The 25,249-nt window shown below is 43.3% G+C and overlaps 1 protein-coding gene across 4 annotated transcripts in view; it reads right to left on the bottom strand.

Annotated features, from left to right (window-relative positions):
- Positions 1–25,249, bottom strand: part of LOC134352609 (NIPA-like protein 2) — a 111,364-nt gene that overhangs the window by 12,513 nt on the left and 73,602 nt on the right. For 3 of the 4 annotated variants that reach the window (XM_063059908.1, XM_063059914.1, XM_063059932.1), the window contains 7 exons: positions 24,153–24,212; positions 17,249–17,370; positions 14,107–14,203; positions 12,722–12,857; positions 8,806–8,894; positions 5,940–6,003; positions 4,930–5,024 (listed from right to left, as the gene is read on the bottom strand). In XM_063059908.1, coding sequence (XP_062915978.1) covers positions 4,930–5,024; positions 5,940–6,003; positions 8,806–8,894; positions 12,722–12,857; positions 14,107–14,203; positions 17,249–17,370; positions 24,153–24,212 — 663 coding nt within the window. The remainder of the gene's footprint in view (positions 1–4,929; positions 5,025–5,939; positions 6,004–8,805; positions 8,895–12,721; positions 12,858–14,106; positions 14,204–17,248; positions 17,371–24,152; positions 24,213–25,249) is intronic. The other variant, XM_063059923.1, reaches the window with a different exon arrangement.

Below are 25,249 nucleotides of genomic sequence, written 5' to 3'. Positions count from 1 at the left end.
TTTATTCACTTTTTCCCACGGATATTCTTCAACTTCAGGCATATTGTTAGTGCCTACCACAGTGAAGACTGATGCAAAAATCAAAAAATAGCAAAGACTGCGTGCAATCAACTGTCAGGAAGGGCAGGCAGATGATAGGACAAACTTGCAGCCAGCAGGGTGACTATCAGTGCAAGAGGGATGTAAAATCAGAAAGGGTAAATGAATGAAAGGGTTACCACATGAGGGTAGATGAAGATGAATATTTCTCCTCAGCAGAGGGTGGCTGGAGTTTAGAATATGTTGCCTGTAGAGGTGGTGGAGGCAAACACACCAAGTATTTAAGAAACATCTAGACAAGTACTTGCATTGTTGATCACAAAAGACTATAGACCTCTTGTGGTTATATGGGATTAGTATACATAGGCACAATGTAAACAGGCATATTGTGTTGAAGAGGCTGTTTTATGCTGTACCATTCCAAGACTTTCGATCTTAACTTGCTCCTTTCTCTGCAAATGACACCATTCAGTGAAAGAAGGGAAAACTATTTTTTTTAACATCCAAGCACAGAATCACTCAGCTTCATTCTAAAATAGCTTTTCTGGGCATTTCTGCAAGTATATTTTAATAGGGAGCCAACAAAGGCCCCTGGTAGAGTACTAGTTAGCATTACACTACAATGGCACCAGCAAACCAGATTCAATTCCACCGCTGTAAGGAGTTTATACATTCTCCCTGTGATTACATGGATTTTATCCCATTTTCCAAAGACGTACTGGTTATTAGGTTAATTGGTTAAATGGGTGTAATTGTGCAATGCAGGCTTGTTGTGTTGAGTTGGTAGGCTCAGTTACTGTGCTGCATCTTGAAAAATAAAACAGGCATCATCCAATTTTAGATTCAAGAACTTCCAGGCAGGATCAAGGAAGGCCAAATAAACCAATCCAGCCATAAGCTGAAATTTCAATTCAGAAACAGTTCTTTAACATGCCAGTGTAGAACAAACCAGGCCCAATGACTCTTCCTTCCTACTTTTTCTTCCTACCCGGTCACTTGAAAAAAAAAGCCATTTCGTTTCTCAGTTCCTCTGTCTCTGCCACATCTGTTCTCAGGATAAGCCTTTCCTTTCCAGAAGGGTAGAAACAGGATGATTTGGCAGATTAATGTGTGGCTGAGGAGCTGGTGCAGGGAGCAGGGGTTTCTGGTTGGGAGCTCTTCTGGGGTTGGTATGATCTGTACAAAGGATGTGTTGCACCTGACCCTAAGGGGGACCGATATTCTCGCAGGCAGGTTTGTTAGAGTTGTTAGGGAGGGTTTAAACTAATTTAGCAGGGGGATGTGAACCAGAGTGAAGGGACTCAGGATAGGACAGATGGCTAAAAAGCAAAGATAGCATGCCATCAGACTGTCAGGAAGGGTAGGCAGATGATAGGGCAAAATTGCAGCCAGCAGGGTAAGTATCAGTGCATTAGGGATGCAGAATCAAAAAGGGTAGCAAATACTGTACTCAAGGTGTTATATCTCAATGCACAGAGTATAAAAATAAGATGGATGACCTTGCTGCACTATTACAGATTGTCTGGTATGATGTTGTGGCCTACTGATGTGATAGAATGGATGTGGAAAGGATGTTTCCCATGGTGCGGGAGTCTAGAACAAGCGAGTACAGCCTCAGGATAAAGGGACGGCCACTTAAACCACGCAGGGCAATTTTTTGGTGGTGAATTTTGTGCAATTTCCACAAATTGGGTGGTGAGTTTGTGGAATTTACCACAGGCAGCTGTGGAGGCCATGTCATTGGGTGTATTTAAGGCAGAGATTGATAGGTTTTTGATTACCCACGACATCAAAGGTTATGGGGAGAAAGCCAGACAGTGGACCAGAGGAGGGGAAAAAAGGATCAGCCATGATTGAATGGCAAAGCAGATTCGATGGGCCCAAAGGCCTAATTCTGCTCTCATGTCTTATGGTCTAAAATACTTATTCAGTTTGTCTGCCTTGTCCCCAATTGCTACCTCTCCAGCATAATTTTCCAGCAGTCTGATACAAGACCATAAGATATAGGAGCAGAATTAGGCCATTTGGCCCATTGAGTCTGCTCTGCCATTTCATCATGATTGATCCAATGTCCCTCTCAGCCCCATTCTCCTACCTTCTCCCCGTATCCCTTCATGCCTGACCAATCAAGAATCCATCAACCTTCAGCTTAAATATACATGAAGTCTTGGCCTCCACAGCTGCCTGTGACAAAGAATTCCACAGATTCACCACTCTCTGGCTAAAGAAATGCTTCATCATCTCCAATCTAAAAGGACACCCCTCTGTTCTGAGGCTGTGTCCTCTGGTCTTAGACTCTTCCACCCTAGGAAACATCCTCTCCACATCCACTCTATCAAGGCCTTTCACCACTTGATGGTTTTCAATGAGGTCACCCTCATTCTTCTGAATTCCAGTGAATACAGGCCCAGAGCCATCACATGCTCTTCATATGACAAGCCATTCAATCCTGGTATCATTTTCCTGAACCTGCTTTGAACTCTCTCCAATTATTGCATATTCTTTCTAAGATAAGGGCCCTGAAACTGCTCACAATACCCCAAGTGAGCTCTCACCAAGGCTTTATAAATTCTCAACATTACATCCATGCTTTTATACTGTAGTCCTCTTGAAATGAATGCTGACATCGCATTTGGCTTCCTCACACTTCCTCTGGAGAGAGTTCAAAGCAGGTTCAGGAAAATGATACCAGGATTGAATGGCTTGTCATATGAAGAGCATGTGATGGCTCTGGGCCTGTATTCACTGGAATTCAGAAGAATGAGGGTGACCTCATTGAAAACCTGCAAATTAACCTTAGGGAATCCTGTAAAGAACCTCAGTTTTTCGTATTTTCTCTCCATTTAGAACATAGTCAACTCTTTCACTTCTTCTACCAAAGTGCACGATCATACACTTCCTGACACTGTATTCCTTCTGCCATTTGTTTGTCCATTCTCCTCCTCTGTATAAGCTTCTGTCAGATCACCCCTCAGCCTCTGACACAGAGAAAACAACACACATTTGTCCATCCTTTCCTCTTATCCACGCAGTTTCCTGGCAAACCTAATCTGGAACCTCTCCAAAGCCTCCAACATGCTTCCTGTAAAGGAGCAATTTTATTTCAGATATCCTGCATCTGCGGAGTTTTATTTTTGAATATCTGTGACCTGAAGTGCTTGGTAATCAGCACTTGTACTACAGGTAGATTTTTTTTCCCCCTCCTGCGATTCTGTGGCCTTTGCCAAGTAGAATATGAAGACTCTTCCTCACAGTAATTGATCCCCATAAAAGACTGAAGAAAGAAATGCTCAATAGTTCAGAGACTCATCACCATTTGGGGATAGGCTACATGTCATGTTCATCTCCTGTACTGGCTTCATGATCCCTATTACAGACACACAGAGCCATGGAGAGAACACGTGCGCAGATCATTGTGTATAACTTTGATATGTTTACCTAATTATTAAATATTTTTTTATCACAGGTAGAGTGCACCAAGAATTCATCAGCAGCAAACAACCTGGCAATGTAAATCTACGTAAAATTCTAGTGTCGGAAACACTCATCAGAAATGGCAGCATTTGCGAAGAAAGAATCAGGAGGAAAGGAACTGTCAATGTCTTGGGTCAAAACCCAGCATCGGGACTGAGAGTGGGGAGTTGAGAAGAATGGTATAAGGAAAAGAAGGGAATAGGTGAAACAGGAGTCTCAAGAGATTGGTGGATTGAGAAGGGCTTCAGGTAGTGGAGGAGAGCAGAGATGGAGAGGGGAGGCAGAGTCAGGTTAATGAGAGATGGAGGCAGACAGAGAGAGGGGGAATAAACGAGAGGTAGATGGAGTACGGTGTGGAAAGGGGGGTGTGAAGGCTGAGGCAGGGATGATACAGGAGATAAGTCCCCAATCTGTACAATTTAGAAGCATGACCTCAGAAAGGTCAACAAATGAGATTCTGTCTTTCCCTGGCTGAGGAGTTTAGAAATAAGGGGTTACAGTCTCAGGATAAGATTGAAATCAGACTCAGGTTTATTATCACTGACATATGTCATGAAGTTTGTTGTTTTGTGGCAGCAACACAGCAATATATAAATAAAAACATTACTGTAAGTTACAATTAAAATACCTAGTACAAAGGAGGAATAGTGAGATCGTGTTCACGGTTCATTGACCATTCAGGAATCTGATGGCAGAGGAGAGGAAACTGTTCCTAAAACACTGAATGTGGGTCTTCAGGCTCCGGTACTTCCTCCCTGATGGTAGCAGTGAAGAACTCTTGGGTTGGCACATGGATGACAGAAAAATGAAGGGTTATGTACACGGAAAGAGTTAGTTTGAGTAGGTTAAAAGGTTGGCATAACATCATGGGCTGAAATGCCAATACTGTGCTGTAATGTTCTGTTTGGTGTTCTGAGTTTTAAATGCTATTGATAAAAGGATTTATAGCAATGAGGTTGTAAACTTATAGGCTGACAGAATTATGTTATAGGAAAACAGGATAACTGGTCAATATTTATATTTTATTAAAGGAACCCTTAGTTTGTTCACTAAAAACAGGCTTGACAGCAGATCTCCAAAGTCACATTCTACACGTGGAGTGGGAGCAGTGAAGATGTCACCAACCATTAACTCATTCTTTGCATCCCCACCTTTGCAAGATCTTACTGTGAAATTGGCAGTCTGCTTCGTCACAGTCCAGAAAGAATTGCACTCTTCGTCAACTTTACCCCTGCCACTTTTGCCAACTCTCCAAGCTAAACAAAGGTCACCAAAGTCTAGTTTTATTTGACACTTCTCCATGTTTCTAGGTCCTATAAGGCTTTGCGGACCTAATTGCTGCCAGATTTTGTTTTACTTCTCCAACAATATTTTATAAAATAACGAAAATTGATGAACATAATAAAAGATTCATACTTGGAATGGTGCCCAAATCAATATATCGGATGTCAGCTGTCCGCTTCTCCCTGTTCTTGGCGATCAGGAAAACACCGAGGAATGACAGCATACACCTAGAAATATTCAAACAAGATACTACAGCACCTGTGAAGACAAAACATGCACTCCATCTGGATCCTGACTTCTCACACAATTCTCCAATGGTTCTAGCTTGCAAAAGCTGTTCACAGATGCAGTCACACTCTGAGAATGTACTCAACAGAAAGCCACTTCACAAAACCCACACTCTGATATAATAAGCCATGTTACAGGCAACCTTGGTGTTACAGAAGCTCGGGGAATGGAAACTTGCTTTATGGAGATCACAAATTATCTGAGACACAGCAGAACAATTTACTTCAATGGATTTTAAAAAAAAATTATTTTCAGCTCTCTTTTCTCGATGTACACGCAGATAACGTGGATTTGTTACAAATATTATATAGCACAGAAACAGACTCTTCAACCCAAGTGGATGAAGATACCCGTGCAAGCTAATCTAATGTGCCCACTTTTGGCCTATATCCCTCTAAACTTTCCTCATCCATGCACTTGTCTTTTAAATATTGTTATTGTACCGGCCTCAAATACTTCCTCTGGCGGCTCATTCCATAAACCCATGGCTCTCCGTGCAAATAAAGTTGCCCCTCTGTGCAAATAATGTTGCCACTCCGCTTCCTATGACACCTCTCCCCTCTCACTTTAATCGTGTGCAGTCCAGCTCTTGATTCTTCAAACCTTCTGTGCATTCACTCTGTCTTATGCCCTCATAATTTTATACACCTCTATAAGGTCATTCCTCAGTCCCCTACACTCCAAGGAAAATATCCCAGCAATCCCAACCTTACTCTATTTGTGTTAGATGGGAACACAACCCCTCCATGATACGGGGGCAGGGGGGGGCGGGTAAGTCACCCATAAACTATGCCCCAGCACAAATCCCAATTCACACTGGAGAAGTGAGGCATTTGGTTGGCTTCATCACTTACCCAAACAGGAACATGAAGATATTGAGTAAAGCAGCACCATAGAACTCCTGATAAAATATCACTCCTACAATTAAACAGATTTTTAAAAATCTCTAAACATATTCTTACACATCAAAAACAGTTTCATTCCTGCAGTTATTTGACTCTTGAATGGCCGTTTTGAAGGATAAAGAAGAACTCTGGATATCTGTTCTGCATTCCGTTACTGCTTTTCCTTTTGTACTACTAACCTATCTGATAGCATGCAAACAAAGCTTTTCACTGTATCTCAACATATGTAACTTTAATAAGCCAATTAATGTGAATGTACAGATGCAATAAAGCAATTAACACAGCAAATAGTATATTTGCACTTCAGGCTGTTAGAAATTAGGCTGAAAATCTTCACTGTACTTCGTACATGTGGCAATAATAAAATAATTGCCAGTTACGAGTTCTTGGAGAGTAATCCACCAGTTCCAGCAGACCCATGGTTCAACAAGAATATCCCTTTCCACTACATTCGTTAATACTCGCTCGAAACATTATCAAAACTAGCACCTTGATTAATGTATCTGTTAACTTGTTTATTCTGAAGTATTTATTCACTTACAGCTAAAGGCAGATTTTGCCATGCTTGAGGCTTCCCTTCTCAACCACTGAAACTGCCCTCACTGAAATTTACCTCTGAGCACCAGCAGTAAAAGCATGTTTGAGCTGACTATACTTCTTCGCACTCCTTTAAAAAATCTGTTCATGCAGACTCCTCTGGCCCTGTTAGCACCCCTAATTTCACTTTAACTGAGTCAAACTGCAGGCTGAGACAGTTAAGAATCAAACACCTTGGAGTCAGATGTAGACCACACCAAGTTAACAAAGCTGGACTTGCAGATGTGGAAGATGCTTCTGGGTTTTATGACAAGACAATCTAGTTACTACTACATTGTCACTACTACTGAGATGAAGTATTTAAATCCAAATTTACCGAAGCTGTGGCAGGATTTGATCTTTTGATTGTTAGCCTCGAGGCTTTGATTTAGCCATAGCGTTATACAATATGTAAACAGGCCCTTCGGTCCAATTTGTCCATGGTGCCTATCCATGCCAATCCCATTTGCCTGTGTTTAGCACAGTGGTACAGACGCCAGTGGGATAAGATCAGTATAAACAGCAGCTGATATTCCAGGATGCACTAACTTATAGGGACCAGCTTGCTTACTTATTATTACAAAAAGGAGACCATTCAGCCCCGAGTTCTCAATATTCCTCGTCCTCCCCTGCACATTATTTTATCTGACATGCTCATTAACTCCCCCTTTGATTCTCCTTGCCCTTGGCCTACACCTGGGACAACTTACAGCAGTTAGTTAACCTATCGGCACACCTTGGGGTTGTGGGAAGAACAGTAGCGCCTGGGGAAACCCACGGGGTCACAGGGATAATGCACAAACTCTTCACAGACAGCAGCCGAGATCAGGGTCACAGCCCGAGCTGCGATGCAGCAGTGCTTTGTGGTGTCACAGTACCACACCAGCAGAGAGAAATTCCTGCACCAGCGTTGTTACTAATTTGCACGTCTGTAATTTATATATAATTTATGTTAATTTAAATTTAAGATATCCTTGTCCTCATCTTGTAATGCACAGTGCTGCTGCGGCTGTAAAAAGCTAATTTTCATGGCATTTGTATGCAGGGTATATTTGCCCATGACAATGAATTTTAATTTGCTCTTCATATTGGCCTATATTTCCCACTTCAATGGACCTCACTGGCTCTTTTGGGATGCTCTGAGAGAGATATCGAGGGTAATAAAGAAATAAAGCATCTCCACAGGCAGGAGGTTTAACTGATAAAGGAGGGAGATACACTTAAGAGGCAGTTAGACAGATGCTTATATAGGCAAGGCATTGAAGGATACAGTCCCAATGCAGGCAAATGGGAGCAGTGTAGTAGGTAAGGAGGTTGACATGGACACGATGGGCTGAAGGGCCTATTTTTGTGCTGTATAACGCTTTAATTCTGGGTATGTCCCACCATCCAGCAGGTGACAGCAGGTTTCTACACTCCTGCCAGTATGCACCCTACATATGACAACAATAAACTTGGACTTGAACTCCTCTGTCATAATGTCCGACCAAACCTCTGCCATCCTTTTTAGGCCATTATTTACCAAACTAATTATCTCTCGATTATTGTGTCATCTAACCAGGATCCTCTCATCAGAAATATTCATAATTCAAAACTGGAAGAGACAGAACTCTCTACTGGGATGCCATGCACAGTGGATGAAAAACTGATGTAAATTTACAGAACAAATCTTCTTTTTAGAAATTTCAGCAAAATGTAAATTCATACTCCATAACCATTACAGGTGTGGTAGAATGTGGAATAGCCCTCGGATACAAAAGACGCTAGGAGGTTCACAGGCTGTTCCTAAAACAATAATCGTCCCGGGAATCTAGGAGTTCAGGGAGAGATGTTGGACTTGTGAACACAAATATACAGTGGAGGAAATATAGCTCTCAATATACAAATGCTCTCTGCATTGATTGTTTGAAAGACAGTTTGTTATGATTGGATACTGACCAGGGTAAGAGGTCTTCTCTCAGATTGGTCAAAGAATAATAGCTTACTGTTAAACATGGGTTAAGAAAATACTTATCAGTGATATGAGACATGCCACATGTCAGGATTGAGATTGCTAAATCCCCACCCACCCCTGGATTTTTTAATTTGGGCAACTTCCTTGCATATACTCAAATAAATAGCAACCTGACTTTCAACTGACAAGTGCAGAGCACAGAGGGTGATGGATCTGCTACGACCCTCTTCTAGATGGTAGGCAATTCTTCAGCAGTTAGATAAATAAATACAGACAGAACCCTACCTGCAATAATAGCACTGGTTGTAAAGAAAACGAAATTGATTGGTACCACTTCTGTTGCATTATATAGGCGCATGGCTTGGTTCAAGAACCTGCAAGGAAATACCATTGTCTTAGTTAAAGCAGAGAGATCCACACTTTGCTCACAGATTTGGTGACCCGGAGAATTTCAGTACAGAGCTTCATTCACCACAAGCCTGGCATAACTAAGGATGGGCCTGTAACCGAGGCAATTTGCAGGGAGAGCTGATCTTATTCAGAACAACAGTGGCTGGGAGGGTTCCCGCCAAGAGGCTGCTTCCTCTGGCTGGAACATCTCACACTAAGGGTCATTGGTTCACGGTAATGGGGTCAGCTGTGTAGGACAGAATTGAGGAAGGATCTCCTGGAGTCAACCCCCACAGAAACAGACTGCAGCCCGTCATGATCGTGCCAATCATCAATTACTCATCAGCACTAAATTCATTTACCAGCTCTGGATCCATAGAATTCTGTACCCTGGTGATTCAAGTTCTCGCTCAGATACTTTGCCAAAGGTGGCGAGAGTCTCTGCCCCCACCACCATCTTGCTCAGTGCATTCCATATTCCAACATCTTCAGGGTGGCGGAAGTTCTCGCTCAGATCCACTCTCACCCTTAATCCTCCGGTTTTGATACCTGTCATGAGGGAGAGTTTCTTACAACCCTTATTTGTCTTTGCCCCTCATGGTTTTGTACACCTCTGTCAGGCTCCTCTGCTCACACCTGGCCTATCCTCCTCAATCAAGCCTGGCTTGTCCTGTCTCCCCTCATAACTCAGCTGCTCCATCCCAGGTAACATCCCGGCAAATCTCCTCTGCACCCTCTCTGTAATTACAACTTTCCTATAGGTTAAGGACCAGAAATGCATATGGTTTTCCACTGTGGCCTAACCAAATTTCTTTATAAAGTTGCATGTTAACCCCTCTGCTCTATTCTGTGCCCCAGCTTCTGAAGGTTACTATCCCATGTGCCTTTCTCATCATATTTTCAACCCATTCTGCCGCCTTTTGAGATCCTTGGACGTACACACCGAGGCCCCTCTGTTCCTTGATACTCTCTGGGGTCTTACCATGTGTTACTCTGAAAATGCATCACTTCACACTTATCAGGATTAAATTCCATCTGCTATTCCCCTGCCCACCTTTGAAGTGATCAAGGAGGGACCAGTCACAACACATCTAGAACAGAAAATATTGGTGAGTACAGCACAGGAATAGGACCACAATCAAAGAATGCTGGGGTTTTTTTGACTCAGTGAATCAGAAAGTGTGGCACTTGGTCAACTTTCTGAAGGAACTGAAGTTAAACAAGTGCCACACCAACCTCCATTTCATTCAGAAAGTTGATCTAGGATCATCCGGCCTGCTCCTGCTTCTAATTTTTTATCATCAGGCTTCTGTACCTCCTTCCTGATGGTAACAGTGAGAAGAGGGTATGTGCTGAGTGTTGGGGGTCCTTAATAATGGACACCACTTTTCTGAGGCACTGTTCCTTGAAGATGTGTTGGATACTATAGAGTCTAGTACCCAAGATGGAGCTGGCTAATTTAACAACTTCCTGTAGCTTCTTTCAATCCTGTTCAGTATCACCACCCCCCATACCAGACAGTAATGCAGCCTGTCAGAATACACTCCATAGTGCATCTGAAGAACTTTCCAAGTGTTTTAGATGACAAACCAAATCTCCTCAAACTCCTAATGAAATATGCAGTGCCTACAAAAAGTATTTAATCCCCCAGGCGTTTTCCCAGTTGCAGCTTTACAGGAGAGTGGCAAAGAGAAAGCTACTGTTGAAAACACTCACATGAAATCTCAGCTAGAGTTGGCCAGAAGGCACGTGGAAGACTCTGAAGTCGGCTGGAAGATAGTTCTATGGTCTGGAGGAACTAAAATTGAGCTTTTTGGCCATCAGACTAAATGCTATGTTTGATGTAAGCCGAACACCACACATCATCAAAAACACACCATCGCTACTGTGAATGATGGTGATGGTTACATCATACTGTGGGGATGCTTCACTGCAGCAGGCCCTGGAAGGTTTGTGAAGATAGAGGGTAACATGAATGCAGCAAAATACAGGGAAATCCTGCTGGAAAACCTGATGTGGTCTGCAAGAGATCTACGATTTGTTTTCCAGATGGATAATGACCCATGCATAAAGCCAAAGCTACACAGGAATGGCTTAAAAACAACAAAGTTTATGTCCAGGAGAGGCCAAGTCAGAGTCCAGACCTCAATCCAATTGAGAATTTGTGGCTGGACTTGAAAAGGGCTGTTCAATCATAATCCCCACGCAATCTGACAGAGCTGACAGTTTTGTAAAGAAGAATGGGGAAAATTTGCAGTCCAGATGTGCAAAGCTGATAGAGACCTATCCACACAGACTCAAGGCTGTAATTGCTGCCAAAGGTGCATCTACTAAATACTCACTTGAAGAGGGTGAGTAATCAGGCATTCAATTATTTTGTCTTTAATAATTGTAATAAATTTAAACCAATTTGTAGAAATTTGTTTTCACTTTGACGCAAAAGAGTCTTTTCTTGTTGATCAGTGTTGTAAGAGCTAAATTAAATCCACTGTTATTCAATGTTGTATCAACAATAAAACATGAAAGCAGGGGAGGGGTGAATACTTTTTATAGGCACTGTAGCTCCTGACTTGCCTTCTTTATAGCTACATTGATATGTTGGGACCAGGTTGGATCCTCGGAGATCATGCCAAACCACCGCTGCCCCGCCACCAGGAAACAGAAATTGCTCACTCTCTCCACTTCTGATCCCTCTGAGGATTGGTTTGTGTTCCCACGTCTTGCTCTTCCTGAAGCCCACAATCAAGTCTTTCATCTTACTGACATTGAGTGCAAGTTTATTGCTGGGACATAACTCCAATAGTTGGTATATTTTGCTCTGTATGCCCTTTCATCTCCATCTGACATTCTACCAACGATGATTGTATCATCAGCAAATTTATAGATGGTACTTGAGCTGTGCCTAGCCACATAGTCAATGGGTACAGAGAGAGTAGAGTAGTGGGCTACGCACACACCCCTGAGCTGCACCACTGGTCAGCACCCCTGATGTTGACCATCAGCGAGGAGGAGATGTTATCACCAATCCGCACAGACTGTGGTCTTCCAGTCAGAAGTCAAGGATCCAATTGCAGAGGGAGGTACAGAGGCCCAGGACCTGCAGCTTATCAATCAGTTCTGTGGGAATGATGGTGCTAAACGCTGACTATAGCCAAGGAACAGCATCCTGACATAGGTGTTTGTATAGTCCAGGTGATCTAAGGCCACATGAACAGCCACTGAGATTTTGTGGCGATAGGCAAATTGCAGTGGGTCCAGGTCCTTGCTGAGGCAGAAATTGATCTAGCCATAACCAACCTCTCAAGCATTTCATCACTGCAGATGTGAGATAAGATAAGAATATAGCAAAAGGATGCAAACTACACACATCAACTGAGGGACAATTGGTTTACTAATTTCAAAGTGTCATCATTTGTTAGCTTGTAGTTTCTATTGACTTTTAACACCTGTACTGTGAATGGTGATTGATCTTCCAAGTCAAAGATTCAAACATACACAGTTTGCCAAATGGTCAACATCTGTAACTGCTAGACAATTCTGTATAAAAGTAGCATTTTTCTGTTCTGCCATCAGAACAGTGTGGGTGACAGGGGCCATGCTGTTCTCCTTGTGCACAAGCAAAGCAAAGTATGATTGAGGAATGAGTGTGAGTTTTCACAGGGCAGACACGGCACGGTGATATTTCGTCACTTATCTAATTGTGGAGCACAAGCCACTGTTGAGATAATCACAAACTGACAGGGTAACAGAGACAGGCTGGATTGAAAGACTCAGATTAACCCCCCTCTGGCATGTTTCTGACCAGACTTACTGTACTTGGAAAATGCAGGACGTGATCATAATGACAACCATCACGTAGAAGATGGGGTACTGGAGCTGAAGCTGGCCTTCGATTGACGTGGTCACCATTCCTGCCACTGCCTTCACAGAGATCACTGTCAGCGAGGCTGGAACACACATCCAGAAGGGTATTGGATGAGAAGCCGCAAAACTGAACCAGACAAAGTCATGGGATAGACTGGGGTGGATGACATCATTCACCACAACTCAAAACTGATTCTATGACCTAGAGACCCACCTTCAAGGGACCTCGACAATGTGTGCTCTCAGTATTATTTTTATTTGTACAGTCTGACTTCTTTTGCACAGTGGTGTTTTGGCAGTCTTTGTCTGTTTAGGTATAGTTCTGCTATATTCAAGTTTATATATTGACAATAAACTGGAATGGTCAAAGAACACTGAAGCTGTCTACAAGAAGGGTCAGAGCCGTCTCTATTTCCTGAGGAGACTGAGGTCCTTTAACACCCGCCGGACGATGCTGAGGATGTTCTACAAGTCTGTGGTGGCCAGTGCTATCATGTTTGCTGTTGTGTGCTGGGGCAGCAGGCTGAGGGTAGCAGACACCAACAGAATCAACAAACTCATTCGTAAGGCCAGTGATGTTGTGGGGATGGAACTGGACTCTCTCACGGTGGTGTCTGAAAAGAGGATGCTGTCCAAGTTGCATGCCATCTTGGTCAATGTCTCCCATCCACTACATAATGTATTGGTTGGGCACAGGAGTACATTCAGCCAGAGATTCATTCCACCGAGATGCAGCACAGAGCGTCACAGGAAGTCATTCCTGCCTGTGGCCATCAAACTTCACAACTCCTCCCTTGGAGGGTCAGACACCCTGAGCCGATAGGCTGGTCCTGGACTTATTTCCTGGCATAATTTACATATTACTATTTAACTATTTATGGTTTTATTACTATTTAATTATTTATGGTGCAACTGTAACGAAAACCAATTTCCCCCGGGATCAATAAGGTATGACTATGACTACTATATTTTTGTTGTTTTATTTTGTGTTTAGGTTGAACCCAGGTTATAAATGCCATGAAAATGAGATGTTTGTAGCAGCAGTGGCACAGTCATGACAAATATGTTACTACAAATTTAAATTAACATAAATTATGCATATAAATACATGATTTGCGTCAAAATAAATAAAAATAGACATAATGGCATTTGTGCAAGTTGAAGGAAATATAGTCCAAGGTAGGATCTAGGAAACTGGATACAATCATACTGTCTGTGTGGAGTTTACATGTTCTCCCTGTGTCACTTCCTCTACCGTGGCTGGAGTGTAGCAGGGATCAGGAAATGCAGAAGGCATGGAGAGATCATTAATAAGGAGTTGTGAGTACTTACCAAGTATTGAGGACATCAGCAGTAAGATTACAATGTGGTTCAGGCCTCTTCTCTTATTGAGATACAGCAAAACACAGAACAATACAAACTCCAATGTCTGCAAGGAAGCAGAAAGGAAACTGTGTGGTTATGCTGTAAAGGAGTTCCCATGGTTAAAAAGATTATCCAGAAACATGGTTCAGGGTTTGAAACTATCACTGAGACTGCATAGAGACACAGAACATGGCAGGGTATAGCATATGAATCCAAAACATTGCGACAAAATAATCAAGCTAACAATGCTCATCTACACTAATCCTTTCCATCTACATAAGGTCCATATCCCTCCATTTTTTTCATGGCCACGTGCCTGTTCAGGAGCCTCTTAAATGTTTCTATCATATTCACCTCCACCCCCACTTTTACCACCATCACACCAGGGACCTACCACACTGTTTTTTTAAAAAAAAAACCTGTCCCAACCATCTCCTTTAAACTTACCCCCTCTCTCTAACATTAGGTATTTCAACGATGGGGAAAAAATTATTGGCTCTCTATCTATGTCACTCACATTCTTATAAACTTTTATCAGGGTTATTAAAGTTCTCTATTCTCCACTGCTCCAGAGAAAACAACCTAAGTATGTCCAACTTCTCCTCGTAGCATCTGTCCTCTAATCCAGGCATCCTGGTGAACTTTTTCTGCACCCTCTCCAAAGCCTCCATATCCTTCCTACAATGGGATGACCAGAAATGAATGCAATACTCCAGAAGCAATTTGATGTGACTTTGACATTAAGTGTGTGAAGCTGTTTATAAAATAAGTAACCATTTCAGCAACAAAACCAGAAATCCTGGAAGAATATAGCTAACACATCAGGTTAAAGACGCTTATATGAACTTCTTCATTGACTACAGCTCGACATTCAATACCATCATCCCCTCAAATCTAATCAATAAGATTCAAGGACCTTGACATCAACACCTCCTTGTGCAACTGGATCCTCTCTTGCAGACCCCAGTCAATTTGGATTGGCAACAATATCTCCTCCACAATCTCCATCAGCACAGGTGCACCACAAGGCTGTGTGCTTAGCCCCCTGCTCTACTCGCTCTACACTTATGACCGAGGGGCTAAGCACAGCTCCAATGCCATATTTATGTTTGACGACGACACCACTGTCAAAGGCCGAATCGAAGGTAATGACGAATCAGCAAATAGGAGGGTGACTGAAAATCTAGCTGAGTGGTGGCACAACAACCACTGGTAACTCGATGACAGCAAGATTAAGGAGCTGACAGCAGATTATTGACTTCATGAGGATGAAACCGGAGGTCCATGAGACAGCCCTCATTGGGGGATCAGAGATGGACAGGGTCAGCAGCTTTAATGCATGGCAGCTCTTCCACTTTCTTAGAAGTTTGTGAAGATTCTGCATGTCACCTAGGACTTTGACAAACTTTTATAGATGTCTGGTAGAGAGTATATTGACAGGTTGCAACGCAGCCTGCTATGGAAACACCAATGCCCTTGAGTGGAAAGTCCTACAAAAAGTAGTGGATACAGCCCAGTCCGTCATGGGTAAAGCCCTCCCCTCTACTGAGCACATCTATATGTAATGCTGTTGCAAGGAAGCATCATCCATCATCAAGGACCTCCACCATGCAGGCCATGCTCTCTTCTCACTGCTGCAATCAGGAAGGCCGCACAGGAGCACCAGGGCCAACATCACCTGGTTCAGGAACAGTTATTACCCCTCAACCTTCAAGGGCTAGAACCAGAGGGGATAACTACCAATCTATGGATTTACTTTCAAGGGCTCTTTGTCTCATGATAGATATCTATTGCTAATTTATTATTATTACTACTACTAGCACTATTTCTTTTTTTCTTTTTACATTTGCAGTTTGTTATCCTTTGCATGCAAGTTGTTTATCCACCTTGTTGGATACAGTCTTCAATTGGTTCTATTGTGTTTCTTGTACTTACTGTAAATACCCGCAAGAAAACGATCTCAGATTGTATTTGGTAATATACATGTACTTTGATAATAAATTTACTTTGAGCTTTGAAAACTACATCATTATTCCTTTTTCCTTCTTTTTGCACTACTTTATTTTTGTAATTTCCAACTTTTTAAATCTCTTTACATGTACTGCTGTCTCAAAAGAATAAATTTCACATATCTTAAGTCAGTGATATTAAAATCTGATTTGATCATCATTAAGCATTAGAAGAGAGCTGGTCAGGAAGGCCAATTGAACACATCACTGAATGCAAATATGCCCTAAACCGATGCACTCTTTCAAAATTAAAGTCGTACTTTATCATTGCAGCGAAAATCTCACGCAGTTGCTTCACGTTCAGTTCCTGGACAACTTCACTTTCTGTCCGTTCGCTACTGCATTCGGTTTCGATTGTTATCCTTTCCTCTTCCAATTGCATCAGCTCTTCATCTATCAGTTCTTGGTCATGGGATGCCAAAACCTCTTCAACATCATCTTCGTCAACTTGCACAAGCCAAACTCACTTAGTCCTTACTTCGTTCACCACGATCAAAACGCTTAATTATGTCTAATTTTACACTAAGTGTAACACCCTTACCAGCTCTTTCAGGCTCTTCCGATACCTTAGAACGCATCTTGCTAACGGCTGCTCACAGGCACGTGTTTAAGCAATGCCGGCGAGAATGCCGTTCCGAATCCGGGGGAGAGCGGCTGCTTGGGGCGCGCGCTGCTTTTTTCGCACGCTACTTTTCCCGTGCGCTGCCTTTTTTCATAACAGTGAAAACACCTTCTGTTAGCAAAAACAGGGAACTAATGTAGGTCTTTCGTAACAGTAAGGTTTTGTAAGGCAAACGTTCAAAAAGTGGGGGACACCTGTATATGCTTTTCTTCTGAATGCTACTATGTGCTGATGCACGTGAGTTTTTCATTGCACATGTGCAAACTCGACTTTGACCTCCCAGGTCATTGGAACCAGCAGCCAATTCCCCTCTGGAAGTTGGGATCTTCGTGAGACAATCAAAGGTCATACTCTTTGTCCAATCACTTCATTTTTCAGGGATGGTATCCAATTGTCATTGAATTACTGTACAAGTTTTAACAAGATGAAGCAACTGTAGATGATATGGTCTCTTACCAAGGATGATATGGTCTCTTACCAAGTAAACCAAGAACTCCCAACTGACGATATAGTTATGGATCTTAATGGCTGTGATGTCTTGCTGTCCATTAATGGCAAAGGTCACAAGAAGGTAGGTTCCCAGAACAGCCAGTGACCCCCCTGCAGAGAAAACAAACACAACCCACCATTAACATATTTAATAGACCAAGTCCAATCAGTATTACATCGTCACTCAATGTTAAACACATAATGGGGAACTGTTTATCTACCCCAGAGTAAAGTTCAGCAAGAATGATTGCAGGTGGGATTGGGTCAATCTGTAAATTTACCCAGTCACTTTCTGTCAAGGGTTTCCCTAGCATCCCTCATATCTATGAAAGTCTCTCATGGGATGATATCATTCCACATGATGGCATGAACATCGATTTCTCTAATTCATTCTCTGTTCCCCTCCACCTTTGGTTTCCCTCTTTCTTGTGGTCCTCTCTCCCCTTCTCTTCTTTTCCCCCACTCTCATGACTTGCCCATCACGTCCTCTGGTTCTCCAATACATTCCTGTTATTCCATGGTCCATTATCCTCTCCCATCATATTCCTCCTTCTTCAGCCCTTTACTTTTTCCACCCATCACTTCCCAACTTCTCAGATCATTCCCTTTCACCCCCCCCTCCACCACCCACCCACCTTCCCCCTCACCTGGTCTCACCCATCAGCTGCCAGTTTGCACTCCTTTCCCTCCCACCTTCTTATTCTGGTTCCTGCCCCCTTCCTTTCCAGTCCTGATGAAAGGTTTCAGCCTGAAACATTGACTTATTTATGTCCCTCCATAGATGCTGGCAGACTTGCTGAGTTCCTCCAACAGTCTGTGTGTTTTGGGATTCCCTGTGCATTGTGCTTTCACAACACTCTATGTGAGGTTGGACTAAGCTTTCCTGAAATGACCCTTTTGCTGGACACCTCCACATCTTCCCAGACTGTTACGCATTTTTGGTCCTTTGTGGGTACCCATCTATGCTACACCCGAAGCCTCAATAACCCTCACAATCATCCTCTCCATACCCCATTTTCTCTTACAAAACTTCCAAAGATACTTCTGAACTACTCTCATTCCAATCTGCAGCCTGCAATTTCCTTTTAAGTAACAAACTTTTGAACCGTCTTAATGAACTAGCGCTTTCACATTCTTCTGAATGCTATTGCAGACCTAACTCTGAAGCACACAGGCATGGCACCTTTAGGCAAATGAAGGTATATCACCAGGGCCAAAAGAGAGGGAGAAGGGGAGGACTCCTAGTCAGACTGAAATGCCCTCTATCCAGCATCTTGTTTTCAAATGTACAGTTGCTGGAGAACAAGATTGAGGACCTAAGGGCAAGATTGCTGTTCTGGAGGGAAATGAGGAATAGCTGTGTTTTTTGTTTCATGGAGACATGGCTCACTCCGGACACGCTGAATATGTTGGTAAAACCTGAGGGCTTCTCAATACACTGAATGGACCGGACTGCTGATTCGGAGAAGGCAAAGGTTTCAATGATAAACTTTTAGTAGCGCTCTAATGCAGTGGTCTTGTCGCACTCTTGCTCTCCAACTTGGAACATGTAATAATTAAGTGCAGACCATTCTACTTTACCAAGAGAGTTCACCTCTGTGATCCTGATCGCAGTTTACATATCGTCAAAGGCCAACATTAAGCAGACACTCAAGGTACTAATTGCCATGATCAGCACACAAGAAACAGCCCATCCCAATGGTCTTTCAAATCATTGTTGGGGATTTCAATCAGGCTTGTTTGAAGAAATCTCTTCCCAATTATCAATATATCATCTGCAGCACCAGGGGTCCCAACACACTCAACCACTGTTACACAATCATTAGGAGTGCCTACTGTTCCATGCATAGTCATGTCACCTGCAGAAATTCTCTGATCACTCAGCAATAATTGGGTGTGTAAAGGGAGGATGAATACAGGGCCCTGGTGGAGAACTTTGTCAAAAGGTGCAAGCTGCATAATCTGCAGCTCAACATCAGTAAGACAAAGGAGATGGTGATGGACTTTAGGAAGACTAAGCCTGCATTGATCCATGTTACTATTGATGTTGAGGATGTTAATGTGGTGAGGACCTACAAGTTCCTGGGGGTTGCACCTGGATGTCAGACTTGAGTGGAGCACCAACACAGAGGCTGTGTACAAGAAGGGCCACTGTAACCTCTACTTCCTGAGGAGATGAAGGTTCTTTGGAGTATGCAGGCCTCTCCTTCACATGTTTGACCAGTCTGTTGTATAATCTTTTATGTGACGGTGTGCTGGGCAATGGTATCAACACGAGTGATGCCAACAGGCTCAATAAACTGATTAGAAAGTCTGGCGACCAAGTTAAATACAAGAGGTCTCTATGTGAAATGCCAATTCAGGACCAAACTTGAATCACTGAAGGATACTCGACAACAGGGCTTGAGTGCTATCACCTCTTACACGCTGACTATGGTTCTTTGCGGGAATGGGACCACTCTCGGGGTTTCACGACTGGCCATTATTCGGCATTCCAAGGGTGTGGCCTAAGAGCTCAGCTTGCCTTCGGATGGTTGAGACCTCGTGGCTCTGGAGACAGGCGGATCGAAGGTTGGTGTCCAGGCAGGAGATCGGTGTGTCGTGGGGGGGATGGGAGATCTAAGGCTGTGTGCCCAGAGACCTGAGACCTGAGACCTTTGGGCACAGAGCTCCGAAAAAGTGATGCAATGGACTATTAACATCGTAAACCAGCAAATTGTTTGTTATGTTTCCCCTCTCGTTGTGAAACGGAGACACCTCTTTCCCTCTTATTAAGGACAGAGAGAGCCTATGGCATGTCGAATACCGGGTGAACGAGTAGTCTTTGGAGTAACTGCAAGTCTGTGTCTTTGCTGTTGCTTTGCTCACTCTTGAGTGCTCGGTGGCGGGTGCCAATGCTTTTTTTTTTGCTGGTGAGGGGGAGGGGGATCGTTGCTTGCTGCCACTTACACGTAGGAGGGAGGGGGGAGCTGGGGGGGGACCTTGGGGTTCTAATATTTAACTGTTGTTCATTCTTTGGGAGCACTCCTCTGTTTTTATGGATGGTTGCGAAGAAAAAGCATCTCAGGATGTATATCGCATACATTTCCCTGACATTAAATTGTACCTTTGAAATGTTTGAAAATGAACCAAGTGACATAAGTAACAACAAAGCTCCAGTCCCAGATGAGTCGAATGCCTTTTATGCTTGCTTTAACCATCAAGACAAGAGACACCTTCATGAACTCCGACAGCTCTTGATGACACTGTACTTTCAGTCTCTGAGGCCAACGTGAGAGCATCCTTGTAGGAGGGGGAGTCAACCGAAAGCATCTGGCCCACAAGGGGTACCTGGCCGGGTACGAAAGACCTGGTCCGATCAACTGGCTGCAGTGTTCACTGATATTTTTAACCTGTCATTTCAGCAGTCTGAGATACCCACCTGCTTCAAGCAGGCTTAATTGTGCTGAATTATACCAAGAAAAACATGGTTACCTGCCCGAATGACTATTTTCCAGTAGCACTTACATCCACTGTGATGGAGTACTTTAAGAGGTTGGTGATGAAACCTATCAACTCCTGCCTGAGAAGCAACTTGGATCTGCTTCAATTTGACAACAGGTCAACAGTAGAATCCATTTCATTAGCTCCTCAGTCAACCCTGGAACATCTGGACAGTGAAGATACATACATCAGGAAGCTCCTCATTGACTCGGCATTCAATAATACCATCTCCTCAAAACTAATCAATAAGCTTCAAGTCCAAGGCCTCAGTTCCTTCTTGTGCAATTGGATCCTGGATTTCCTTACTTGCAGACTCCAGTGAGTTTGGATTGACAACAAAATCTCCTTCGCAATTCCCATCAGCACAGGTGCACAAAGCTGCATGCTTAGCCCCCTGCTCTACTCACTTTACACTTATGACTATGAGGCCAAGCACAGTTCCAATGCTATATTTAAGTTTGCTGCTGACACCACTGTCAGAGGCCAAATCAAAGGTGGTGATGAGTCAGCATGTAGGAGGGTGCTTGAAAATCTGGCTGAGTGGTGCCATGACAACCTCTCACTCAATATCAGCAAGACCAAGGAGATGATTACTGATATCAGGAAGGGGAAACCAGACGTCCATGAGCCAGTCCTCACTGGGGGATCAGAGGTGGAGAGCAAAAACAACTTTAAATTCCTCAGTGTTATCATTTCAGAAGATCTATCCTGGGACCAGCATGTAAGTGACATTATAAAGAAAGCACACAGCGCCTCTACTTTCTCAGAGTTTGTGAAGATCTGGCATATCATCTATAACTTAGACAAACTTCTCTGGATGTGTAGTGGAGAGTATATTGACTGGCGGCATTATGGCCTGATATGGAAACCCCAAGGCTCTTGAATGGAAGATCCTATGAAAAGTAGTGGATATGACCCAGTCTATCACAGGTAAAGCCCTCTCCAGCGTTGAGCACATCTACAAGGAGCACTGATGCAGAAAAGCAGGACCCCCATCATCCAGGTTATGCTCTCTTCTCGCTGCTGCCATCCACAGTCCAAAGACGTACCAGTTAGTAGGTTAATCTGTCATTGTAAATTGTCCCGTAACTAGGCTAGGGTTAAATAGGTGGTTGCTGGGCGGTGCAGCTTGTTGGGCCCTCAGGGCCTGTTCCAAGCTGTACCCCTAAATAAATAATCAGGAGGAAGGGACAGCAGCCTCTGGACTCACACCACCAGGTTCAGGAACAGTTATTACCCTCAACCATCAGGCTCTTGATTCAAAGATGATAACCACTCAACTTCACTCACTTCTTCATTGAACTGTTCCCACAACCTACGAACTCTTCATCTTATGCTCTCAATATTTAATGCTTAATTATTATTTTTTTCTCTGTATTTGTATTTACAGTTTGTTGTTTTTTGCACATTGGTTGTTTGTCAGTCCTGTTGTGTGCTGTCTTTCATCGATTCTATTGTGCTTCTTGTATTTACTGTGACTGCCCACAAGAAAATTAATCTCAGAGTTGTATATGGTGACATACATGCACTTTGATAATAAATTTATTTTGAATTTTGAACTCCACACTGCCAAATCCCTCCAATTCCCCAAACCTGCATCCCCCGAGGCTGGATTCTCAGATCAGTCAAGACAGAGGCTCGTTCATTTGCATTTGACCTTGAGTTCCAGCAGTCCTTCTCTGAGACCTTGCTCATTACCATTGCTGCTCATCAGCCCAAATTCCAATCTGCTGCTGTCATTCCTTTCCCCTCCTTAAATCAGAACACACCCCACTCCTGACTGCTGACTCAAAGTGAAGTGGTGACCCATTTCCGACCTCCCCAACATTTCAAGGCACAGCTCTTTCCCCTCTATCAAACCAGACAGAGCCTGAGGTCCAACTGGGCTTGTGCTTGTGCTTGCTGGCCATCCAGTCCATTCAGCTCCTGGCCAGCAATGCTCCAACTTTGAAAACATGCCACCAAAGTGTGCAGGAAGGGCATGGGAGTGAAAGAGCCACTACATCCACCACAACAGTGCAGGGTTCTCCAAGATCTTACAGGATTGAGTTAAAGGGAGATGTTGAGCAAGTTGAGACTTTATTCACTGAAGTGCAGGAAATTGAATCGTGATCGTATAGAGGTGAATAAAATCAAGAGGGGCTTAGAAAGGGTGAATGCACTCACGGTTGAGGAATCAAGAACCGAAGGACACCAGTTTAGGGTGGGAGGAGAGATTTAATAGGAACCTGAGGGGTAACTATCCACCCAGAGGGTGGTCCATAATGGAATGAGCCAGAGGAAGTGGTTGAGGCAGGATTGTTAACATTTAAAAGGCACTCGGACAGGTAAGTGGACAGGAAAAATAGAGAGGGATGTAGATTAAATGCAGGCAAATGGGACTAGCTTAAATGGAAACCTTAGCTGGGTTGCGCCAGTTGGGTCGAAGGACCTGTTTTCATGCTATATGACTACACCATAGCCTAATGCCACGATGAGCCTAATCCAACCCATCTTTTTAACACTACCCTAATCACAGGACAATTTACAATGACTAATGGGTGCGTCTTTGGACACCCAGAGGAAACCCATGTGATCACAGGGAGGGAGAACAAAAAAAAATCCTTACAGGCAGTGGCAGGAATTGAACCCGGGTCACTGGCACTGCAAAGCGATGCACTAACCGCTACTTTCTTTGTAATTGTAACACAACACTGCATTGTGTTCTTGTTTTACCTCAAGGTAGTTTTGTAGAGAAATGGTCTGTCTTGTTGACATGCAAAACAAAATTTTCACCATATCCTGGTACATGTGACAATAATAAACCAATTTATCAATTTTAGCTACAAAATAGTAAACTAGTCATTTAAAACTGAGATGCATAGAACATACATCTTTCACATGGTAGTGAATCGCTGGATTCTCTGGCCCAGGGTTAGATCATTGGACATATTAAAGGAGAGGACAGATAAACATTGGAATGATTAGGGAATTAAGGGTGATGGGACAACTTGTCTCACTCCTTTCCTGTACTAGTACAGATCAACCGTGGGGAGACAAAAAACTGCCATGCTGGAATGCAGAGCAACACAAAAAACCCGAGGATTACAATCTGAAACATCAGCTGCCCATTTCCCTCCAGAGATCAGCCAGGGTCAGACTGAATGGTGGGACAGACTGGAGAAGTCTGGTAGCATAATCCAGCTCTTATTTTCTGGTTTCTGGAGACAAACCTGTGGGAGGGGAGGAGGAGGGGCATGTGGGTTACAGGGAAATAAGTGGGGGTATTGGACTGATGGGATCACTCTGACACCAGGAATGGATTTGATGGGCCAAAGGGCTTGTTATGTTGTAAAAGCATTATGAGAAATATTTTTGGTCATCTTCAGTAATCATCTAAACAACAGACTCATATAGAAAATATGAATTACCCAAGATATCTGAAGACCGCAGCTTTTCCTTCAGGAACACCACCGACATTGCTGCACTTGCTGAACGAAAAACAATATTTTTTGGTATTAGTACAGGGTACCCACACTATCACATCAAAAGGAACAACAATTCACTGATTTGGGATCACCATCTCCCACCGAAGGAAGTTTAACAGATGCAGTAAAGGTCTTGTTAGGCTCTCCTGAAAGTATACAATCAGAAGTGATGGTCTTCCCACCTCTTGGGCTGTGGGTTCAAATCTCACTCCAGACACGCGAGCAGATTGTTAAAGGTGCTGAGGCCAAGGTACACTAGAGTCACTCAGTAAATGGATGATATTTTGTCAGCTGTGTGTTGTACACTGCTGAAATCCAGCTCAACTGGTTTGAAAGAACCAAATTTTGGAATACAGCACACAGCTGGTGGTCTACTGAGCATTCACCATAAGTGGAGGGACAGGGATCATGAGCAGGCAGAAGAGATTTATATTAATTTGGTGTCACGCCGGTGAGGACACAGTGAGCCACAGGGCCTGTTCAACGTCCCATGTTAGATGGCTGAGAACTAATTTTATCCTGCTACCTCATGCATGAGACAGGCTCTACCCATCTTAAAACATAGAGTGGAATTGTACAGCACAGGAACAGGTTCTTCAGCCCACAGTGTCTGCACGGTTGACACCTTAGTCAAAATAGACGTGTTGGGCCAAGGTTGTTTCTTTATTGTAATACTCCATGCTGAATTCCTCCAGCAGATTGTTTATTGTTCATGTTCCAGCACCTGTGTCACCATATTATGAGCTGTTGTTTCCCATTTTGGACCACAGAGCAGTTAGACTCAGGATTTTCCAAGGTTGCCTGTACTTTATTTATATCTATTTATTTATTGAGATACAATGTGGAGTAGGCTCTTTGGGCCCTTCAAGCCTCGTTGCCTAGCAATCCCCTGATTTAATCCTAGCCTATTTATAGCCTATATAAACCTATTAACTGGTTTGTCTTTGGACTGTGGGAGGAAACCAGAGCACCTGGAGGAAACCCACACGGTCACGGGAACAGCATACAAATGCCTTACAGGCAGCGGTGGGAACGTTGAA

The sequence above is a fragment of the Mobula hypostoma genome, chromosome 1, assembly GCF_963921235.1.
Source record: "Mobula hypostoma chromosome 1, sMobHyp1.1, whole genome shotgun sequence".
In the NCBI taxonomy this organism is placed as follows: domain Eukaryota; kingdom Metazoa; phylum Chordata; class Chondrichthyes; order Myliobatiformes; family Myliobatidae; genus Mobula; species Mobula hypostoma.
Note: the sequence above shows the minus strand (reverse complement) of the source record. Positions and strands in the feature narration are given on the sequence as shown.